The sequence below is a fragment of the Podarcis vaucheri genome (assembly GCF_965113315.1).
Source record: "Podarcis vaucheri genome assembly, chromosome: 10".
NCBI classification, from domain to species: Eukaryota; Metazoa; Chordata; class Lepidosauria; order Squamata; family Lacertidae; genus Podarcis; species Podarcis vaucheri.
The window spans coordinates 65,692,613-65,701,941 of NC_138748.1; the positions used below are offsets into that span (position 1 = coordinate 65,692,613).

Sequence of the window (9,329 nt, forward strand, 5' to 3'; positions counted from 1 at the left end):
CAAACCTAACAGGGCTGAGCAGTGATTCTAACCCAGCTCCATTTCCTACAATGGCAGCTCTTTGAGCCATTTGTCAATGAAGCCAGTGGAACTACCATGGTAAACCTGAACAGCAAAAATGTACTGCCTGCCACTACACGTTATTGCAACACTCAATTCTGCTGCTAGCTGTAATGTATCCTCACGATGCGAAACAGAAGGTAGCAGACTCCAAGCTTCCTGAAATGCAAGCGAGCAGGCATTACTGCTCAAAATCAAGCAGATAAAAACAAAGCAAAGAAATTATTAATTTCTCACCTTCTTGAGAAGAGACAATGGGTGGCATGTAATCAGGAATATACTCTTTCCTCTCTTCTGCATCTTTGCTTCCAGGCTGGGGGAACTGCAGGACATTATTCTTGCTGACAGGGTATAAGGGGATTTGATGCGCAAAAGTGACTGGCTCAATATTGAGTATGTAATCTTCCAGCTCATGCAGGTTGACCCCCATAAGATTGAAGGCTTCACCTACATCCTCCAAAATTGGATCTGTCCGGCCATCTGTTAAAAAAGAAAAGGAAAAAAGGAATCAAGAAAGGTTTTGAAAGCAAACATTGCAAGTGCATATATGTTGATTTAGTAGCTTCAAAAGGAAAATCAGCAAATCACTGTCAAGAAACGTCCCAGCTGCCTCATTGCCTGGGTGTCCAAAAATCTGATTCTGGCAACTAGGAATATCAACACTTTTCCACAGGGTTCTTTAGGTCCTAAACACCTGACACTGCACTACTCGCATTCAAAATATTTGTTTCTACTTCTAGTTCAGACTTTTAAAATATATGCACACAAGGCTACAGCGCCATTGGAATAATTTATATCCATACATGATGGTGAGTCAAACTCAGGTGGCCAAGAATTACAGAAGCAAGTCAGCATGCCAGTGGCTCAAGCTATGTGTAGATGCAGAAAAGTGATGCCCCATGATAATTTGTGGGGAACAGAAGGGGAGGGGCAGGGACCTGGAAGACTTCCTGTCTCTTTTAATTCCAATGCATTCCTCCATCACCATCAACACGACCTCCACAAGGGAGCCCCTCTGGGAAACCCATTTGGTTGCAGGGATATAAAAATATGTATTTCACCATGTGGTAGAGTTTAAAGACAACGAGGTGTCCATGTGGCTGCAGGTGTCTTAGGCTCATATAAGCTCACATGACTCCTCAGACAGTCACCTTTTTAGCAGCTGAAAGTATATACATTATTGTGCAGCCATATAAATATGAACAGTTTACCCTTGCTAGTTCCCCACCACCACCACCACAGACACTAGTTTTATTTGGACCATCTGTATGGAGTACCATCACATCCTCTGCTAGTCCCATCTCCCCAGTGCTAGGGGAAGGTATGAAAGGGAGAGGTCTACTCTAGGCACATTACCCACCCACCCCTGTTTAGAGCTCTGAATGCTGAGGGTACGAAATCAGAGTGGGGAGCCTAGAAAAGCAGAGGAGACTCCCCTTGACAGGCCTTCCCCTCGACATGTGGATGGTGGAGGACAGGGGCAGCAAGGGATGGGCCCCCTGTTCTGGTGCTCCATGAGAAGTTACAGAACTACTGATTTGGGCCAGGCAACAGTTCAAGATCTCCACTATCCCTGGGACAGGTGAACTGTCCTTTGAAGAACGTATGGATCTGCTTTTTACCTTCTTAGTGCACTTAGCCCACTACTGTCCCCTCAACCTACATCAACTGAATTGGTACTTATTTCTACAATGAGCCATTTATTTTGCGTTCGTAACTTCATAACGTTCTGTGCTCATGTATACCCACCTATATGTCTCTTGGGAGCACTGCTTTCCCTGTGAGATGAACCTCCGGGTCCCTTCCAACTCTATGATTCTATGATCATTCATTAAACATGCACTTCTTGTTGTTTAGTCGTTTCGTCATGTCTGACTCTTTGTGACTAAACATGCCCTACTGCCTTGTTAATCTCCAGATCCACCACCAGAGGGCACCCCATCCATTCCCTACAGTAGTTGACAGTTGCAACATTTTTTCCTCCCACCTCAATTACAAAAAGGCCCACAAATATTTGTGTTTGTGTTTATTGTGTTTATATACCCGCTTTTCTCCCAAGCAGCTCAAGGTGGTTCTCCTCTCCTCCTTTCATCCTCACAACAACCCTGTGAGAGAAGACAGTGACTGGCCCAAGACCACCCAGTGAGTTTCATAGCTGAGTAAGGATCCGAACCCTGACCTCCCAAGTCACAGTCCAACATGCTAACCATTACACCACACTGGCTGGTAATGGCAGGCAGTCAAATTGTGTACTTGCCCAAACCCTGACTGCCTCCACCAACCTCATATCCAAAGTCCAATCAACTGGGAATAACTCTCCATAGGTCCCAACGAGAGAAGAATGGTTACGGAAACTAATGGAGTATGCAGAAATGGCGAAACTTACCGGAAGAGTAAGAAATCAAGGCAACAAACTTTTAAAGGAATGGAAATGGTTTATTGAGTATACACAAATAAACTGTAAACAGATCAAGACATTGAGAGGATTATTGTAAAAACCGGCAGTTTCAAGAATATATGAGAGAATAGACGAGTAAAAGAATACTGTATTTTTCGCCCTATATGGCGCACCGGCCCATAGGGCGCACCTATTTTTTTGGGGGGGGGGAGGAAATAAAGAAAAAAATTATTTCCCCCCGCCCGAGCTTGCCGGGCTGGGGGCGGGGAAAGCCCGAGCTTCCCCCGACCCCAGCCCCCAGAACGGGTCCTGGAGCGACGGCGAGGTTGCATTCAACCTCGCCATCGCTCCCGGAGCTTGCGGGGCTGGGAGCGGGAGAAGCACGGGCTTCCCCCGCCCCCAGCCCGGCAAGCTCGGGGGGGAAATAATTTTTTTTCTTTATCTCCACAGGCTTGCAGATAGGTGCCCTAAGCCCGGGGTGCGCAGTGCCGCGCTCCCCGGACTTCGGGCTGCAAGCACCTATCCGCAAGCCTTCGGAGCCCGCGGGAGTTCCCGCTGGGCTCCGCAGGCTTGCGGATAGCTTCCTGAAGCCTGCATTCGCCCCATAGGACGCACACACATTTCCCCTTCATTTTTGGAGGGGGAAAAGTGCGTCCTATAGGGCTAAAAATACGGTAAGTTAAGAAAATTTGCAGCATGCAGGAAAGGATGAAAATAAATGTAAAGAACCGCAGAAATGGAAGGGAGTCGAAGTCGGAAATGTTAAAGTTATGGTTAAATAATTGTTGTGATATATATAAATGAAAATTATAAACAAAATTATATTAAAAAAGAGAGTAAGTCTCCATACACTCCTCCAAACTGGAGAAGAGAATAGGAACCAATCCCTGTCATGCCCAGCACTGCTATGTCCAGAAAGGAAAATAATGTTCCCCACGGCAATTAAATCTGTGCCCCTCTTACACGATTACCTCCTTCAAGACAAACAAACAAGCTGGCAGAGTAGAAGGCTGCTGTGCCACCAATATTTCTATCCAGCCTTCTTTCTGCTAGCTCGCTTGCTGCTTTGGAGCTATCTGGTATTTAGGCTGACCTCAGTCAACCCTGTTCCAACATTAAATGCACCCATTTTCTCCTTCATCTAAAGGAATCCTCATCTCTTCTCTTCCCTTCAACCATAATTCCCAAATAGGGAGCAAACAGGGAAACTGGATACTAGGCCGTGAGAAGCCCCAGTCTTTGGTCCACCACTTACAGATAATATAACCCTATCAATTACCTTCAGCACCACTTTCCTATCCACCCCCTCTGTGAAAACTGAACTCCATACCCAAAAATGCAACTAAAGAGCTAAAGGAGAGCCTGGCCACTGTAAACTCAATCTTGATAAACTCAAGATTGGGCTACTGTAATATATTCTATGTGGGGCTGCCTGCAAAGCAATTCTAGAAGCTGCAGCTAGCTACAAAATATGGCAGGTGGGCCATTCTGGGGTTTCCTACTGCTCATGTGTTGCCAGTTAGTTACCAGACTAGGTTTAAAGTTTTGGTTCCAACCTATAGAGCCTAAAATAGTTTGGGATCAAGTTACTTGAAGTCACTGCACCCCTATTTGATCACTACTACAATCAGCTGGGGACGCAGGTGGCGCTGTGGGTTAAACCACAGAGCCTAGGACTTGCCGATCAGAAGGTCGGCGGTTCGATTCCCTGCGACTGGGTGAGCTCCCGTTGCTCAGTCCCTGCTCCTGCCAACCTAGCAGATCGAAAGCACGTCAAAGTGCAAGTAGATAAATAGGTACCGCTCCGGCGGGAAGGTCAATGGCGTTTCTGTGCGCTGCTCTGGTTCGCCAGAAGCGGCTTAGTCATGCTGGCCACATGACCCGGAAGCTGTACGCTGGCTCCCTCGGCCAATAAAGCGAGATGAGCACCGCAACCCCAGAGTCGGTCACAACTGGACCTAATGGTCAGGGGTCCCTTTACCTTTACCTTACAATCAACTGACTGGGCCCTTCCAGAAGTGCAGCTTGAACTTCTTATGCCTAGTTTGTATGTGTTGCCACAGATGGCTTGGTAACAGTGTTAGAAACTCAGATATATAATCTAATTGCCAAATGGCGCTTTAAATCTAGGTTATGTTTGCAGCAATGGAACATCTAGGCGCATATTATAATTATTTTGCAAGGGGGTTTATTCTTCTTCTTATTATTATTTACATTTCATTTCTATACTGCTTTATACTTTAAAAAACAAATCTCAAAAGTGGTTTACAACGCATTAAAATATCAAATAAAACAATCCAGAATAAAACAAATTCAAGCTTCCGGGGAAATATTTCAGATCCTTCTCTAAGTGACAATATGCTTTCCTCAGTCGCCAGCCTGACATCCAGAGATCCCCACGTGGTCGCAATTGGACCCATACCAGTTGCAAAATGGGCCTGCCACCTGGCTAATTTCTAGCACTGTTTGGTAAGCCAGTCACTGAGGCTTGGTAAACCTCATGAGCTCTGCAGGCCAGAGGACTCCCACACCTGCTAGTAGAGGTTCAGTTGGCAGTGGCCAGGTGGAGGTCTTTTTCTGTGGTGGCACCCTCTTTATGGGACACAGGTGGCGTTGTGGGTTAAACCACAGAGCCTAGGACTTGCCAGTCAGAAGGTTGGCGGTTTGAATCCCCACGACAAGGTGAGCTCCTGTTGCTGGGTCCCTGCTCCTGCCAACCTAGCAGTTCGAAAGCACATCAAAGTGCAAGTAGATAAATAGGTATTGCTCCAGCAGGAAGGTAAACGGCGTTTCTGTGCGCTGCTCTGGTTCGCCAGAAGTGGCTTAGTCATGCTGGCCACATTACCCGGAAGCTGTATGCCAGCTCCCTCGGCCAATAAAGCGAGATGAGCACCACAACCCCAGAGTCAGCCACGACTGGACCTAATGGTCAGGGGTCCCTTTACCTTTTTACTCTCTTTATGGAACTACCTCCCATCTGATCCCAGGCAGGCACCAACCCTCATGACATTTCAGCACCTACTAAAAATGTATATTTTCAGGCCTTCACCCATGTGATTTCAGCAGGTTGTTAGATTTTAATTTTGCCCTGGATTATCAGCGGCATTCTTATTTTTGATCTGATTAATCTTAATGCTGATATTACATCCCAAAATTATGTATACCGGACCGATGTGGTAGGTGGCACTGAAATTTCAAAATAAATAAATAAGAGACTGAAATGTGGACTCTTCCCTCAGCCACAAACTCGTGGAGGCTCTAATCCTACACACGTCTTCCTGGGATGAAGTCCCTCTTAATTCCACGGGATTTACTTCTCTTTCGTCATGCTTGTGGATGCAGCACACGTGAACTTAAGTAGGCCGCTGTTTTCAGCCTCAGCTCCACTCCTGCAATACTGAGATAATCATACGGTGGTACCATAAAGGACTCTTGTAAAGAATGCCAATATAATGTTTGTGAAGTGCTTTGAGGATTACACAGGGCTAAATAAATACTACAGTGTTAAATACATGCTAGTCCAGGAATGCATAACTACACCCCTTCTCTGTCATCTTTATAACAACCCCTTTCCCCCCTTCTGGTAGGCACCTGGTTGGCCACTGTGAGAGCAGGATGCTGGGCCACTGGCCTCATCCAGCCAGCTCTTTGTATGTTTTTTTTTTTTTAAAAAAATTATTTATAATTTTTTTCAAATATAACAATAAAGGAAAAACATTCCATTCAAAATATACATCCAATTCTAATCTTTCCACTTTCAGACTTCATTCAGTCTATCTGGAAATTTTCCATATTATCACAATTATTCACATTTCTTCCATCTGTATTGGTTTTTTTTAACCAAATTAATCTTAACAATTATTATAAAACAATATTTCTTTCCATTATTATCACAGAGCTTATTGAAAGCCTACAAACGTTAATTGTCATTCAGATATATTTTTAATATACTCTGTAAATTTATTCCAGTCTTCGGTAAATCTTTGGTCTCGCCGGTTCCGAATTCTCCCCATTAGTTTGTCTAATTCTGCGTATTCCAGCAACTTCATTCTCCATTCTTCTTTCGTCGGGATTTCTTCCTGTTTCCATTTTTGTATGTTCTTATGTAAGACAACTCCAGCCCTTCACTCCATGAACCTGACAGACCCATGCACCGCCTCGGCCTCTGAAGACAACCACATAGTGATCCTACTACTCCCCACATTCAATATTAGTCAAGTGACAACAACCCACGTGGGCATCACTCTCTTACTATGACAACCTTATGGTCCTCCCCACCTACCCACTTCTTACCATAACAACTCCATGGTACACCAGTGTCCACTACTCTAGTCACCTCGCTCTCCAGAACACCATATGCCCCCCATCGACTGCAGCCCCATGGCCATATCATGGCACCACTATAACAACCAACTTGGGTGGGGGGGTGTCTCCCCAGGGAAGCTCGCAAAAACATTCGTCTTCTCCCAGGCGTTTGGCTGATGAAACAATCTACAGCCTTTAAAACTGTATGTGTGTTTGTTTGTCACTATGGTATGCCTTTTGTGGTTTTTATACTGTAAATGACTCTGTGATTCTCAGATGAAGGGCGGTGTAGAAATTCAGTAAGTAAATAAATGAACAGCAAACCCCACAGCCCTCCTCTGCCTCCCATACGGCAACAACCCCCGCCCTGTCCCCCATATTTATTATTATTATTGAATTTATATTCCACCCTATACCTGCAGGTTTCAGGGCAGTTTACAGAATAAAATCAGTATATAAAACCACAAAATACATAACCAAAACAACAACAACCCAATAACCCCCAACACATTTTAAAAGGGCATAACTGAAAACAGTTAAAAAACTAAAACAAATTAAAAGCAATTTAAAAGAAGAAGTGCCCTCCAGTCCCATGGCTGCATCCTGACACCTCTGTGCCCACCCCATCTCCACGACCCCCAAATATCTGCTCCAGCCCCAAAGCCACATTGTGCCAGCCCCACGCTCCACCTACCTAACTCCAGCCCCACATCTACACCGTGCCACTATGATAACCCCAAGGCCCTCCTCTGCCCCTCACACTATGACAACCCCACACACCCCATATCCGCTCCAGCCCCATGGCCGCATCCTGACACCTCTATGCCCACCCTATATGTGCTCCAGTCCCAAGGCCATGTCGTGCCAGCCCCACGCTCCCCCTACCTAACTCCAGCCCCACAGCTACCCTGTGCCACTATGATAACCCCAAGGCCCTCCTTTGCCCCTCACGCCACAGCATCCCCACACACCCCATATCCGCTCCAGCCCCATGGCCGCATCCTGACACCTCTATGCCCACCCCAACTCCACGTCCCCCAAATATTTGCTCCAGTCCCAAAGCCACGTCATGCCAACCCCACGCTCTCCCTACCTAACTCCAGCCCCACAGCTACCCCGTGCCACTATGATAACCCCAAGGCCCTCCTCTGCCCCCCACACTCCCCCCACACTCCCCCCACACTCCCCATATCCGCTCCAGCCCCACTGCCACGTCGTGACGCCTCCACGCCAACCCCACAGCCACTCTCCCCCATATCCGCTGCAGCCCCACGGCCCCCTCCCCCAGGATCCCCACAAGTGCGCCCCCATTCCTTCCTCCCCCCCCCTCCCCGTGACAGCCCCGTCGCCATGGCGACCCCCTGGCACCCCCACCCCACCCCCCGCGGCCGTTACTCACAGAGCTCGCAGTAGCGCCGGCAGCCTCGTCCCAGCGAGTGCAGGTACCTCTGGAGGACGTCGGTGAGGAGGTCGCAGGCGGAGAGCTGCACGGCGTCCCAGCCCAGCGCCTGGCACACCTGCGCCGTCGACACGCGCAGCAGCCAGCGCGAGTAGCTCTCGCACATCCTCACGGCCCCGCAGCCATAGCCTACCCCCTCACGCCGGAGACGCCGACAGCCCCGCAGCAGCAGCAGCAGCAGACGCCCCCCGGGGTCCCGCCGTTAACGCCAATGCCACCAGCGCCCACCGCGACGACGAAGACGCCGCCGCCATCTTGGGGTCGCCCGGGCAGACCGCGCCGGCCGAGCCCAGAGCCAGCAGCGAGAGCGAGCCGCTCGATTCGCTCCGGCGTCGGCTATCCAGGAGGACGGGGGGAAGGAGGAGGCGTGACGTCACGCCGAGAGGGGCGTTTCCTTCTTCTGCCGCCGCGGCTCTTCTTCTTCTTCCCTCGAGGAAGACGGAGGGAAGGAGGCGGGCGAAGGGTTGTTGTTGTTGTTTAGTCGTGTCCGACTCTTCGTGACCCCCTGGACCAGAGCACGCCAGGCACTCCTGTCTTCCCATGCCTCCTGCAGTTTGGTCAAACTCATGCTGGTAGCTTCGAGAACACTGTCCAACCATCTCGTCCTCTGTCTTCCCCTTCTCCTTGTGCCCTCAATCTTTCCCAACATCAGGGTCTTTTCCAGGGAGTCTTCTCTTCTCAGGAGGTGGCCAAAGTCTTGGAGTCTCAGCTTCAGGATCTGTCCTTCCAGTGAGCACTCAGGGCTGATTTCCTTCAGAATGGAGAGGTTTGATCTTCTTGCAGTCCATGGGACTCTCAAGAGTCTCCTCCAGCACCACAATTCAAAAGCATCCATTCTTCAGCCATCAGCCTTCTTTGTGGTCCATCTTTCACTTCCATACATCACTACTGGGAAAACCATAGGTAGTGGTGTTTTATTCAAGCAGAAACCGGATTCTGGTGCAAGTTGTGCCGGTTAGAGGTTGCTGCAAATGCATGCCCTGCAACATTTCTCGGATGAAAATAGGGACGTCTATAATAATAATAATAAAGAAGAAGAAGAAGAAGAAAAGCCCAATAATAATAATAGAACAACAACAACAATTTTATTATTTATACCCAACAGCA

General features: G+C 48.1%; 1 protein-coding gene across 2 annotated transcripts in view; it reads right to left on the reverse strand.

Moving 5' to 3' along the window:
* TAF3 (TATA-box binding protein associated factor 3) overlaps positions 1-8,494 on the reverse strand; it is a 132,755-nt gene extending 124,261 nt beyond the window's left edge. For both annotated transcript variants that reach the window (XM_082238801.1, XM_082238800.1), the window contains exons 1-2: positions 8,163-8,494; positions 298-540 (exon numbers count right to left, since the gene is read on the reverse strand). In XM_082238801.1, coding sequence (XP_082094927.1) covers positions 298-540; positions 8,163-8,328 — 409 coding nt within the window. In that variant the 5' untranslated portion in view covers positions 8,329-8,494. The remainder of the gene's footprint in view (positions 1-297; positions 541-8,162) is intronic.
* Between the last annotated feature and the right edge of the window lie 835 nt (positions 8,495-9,329).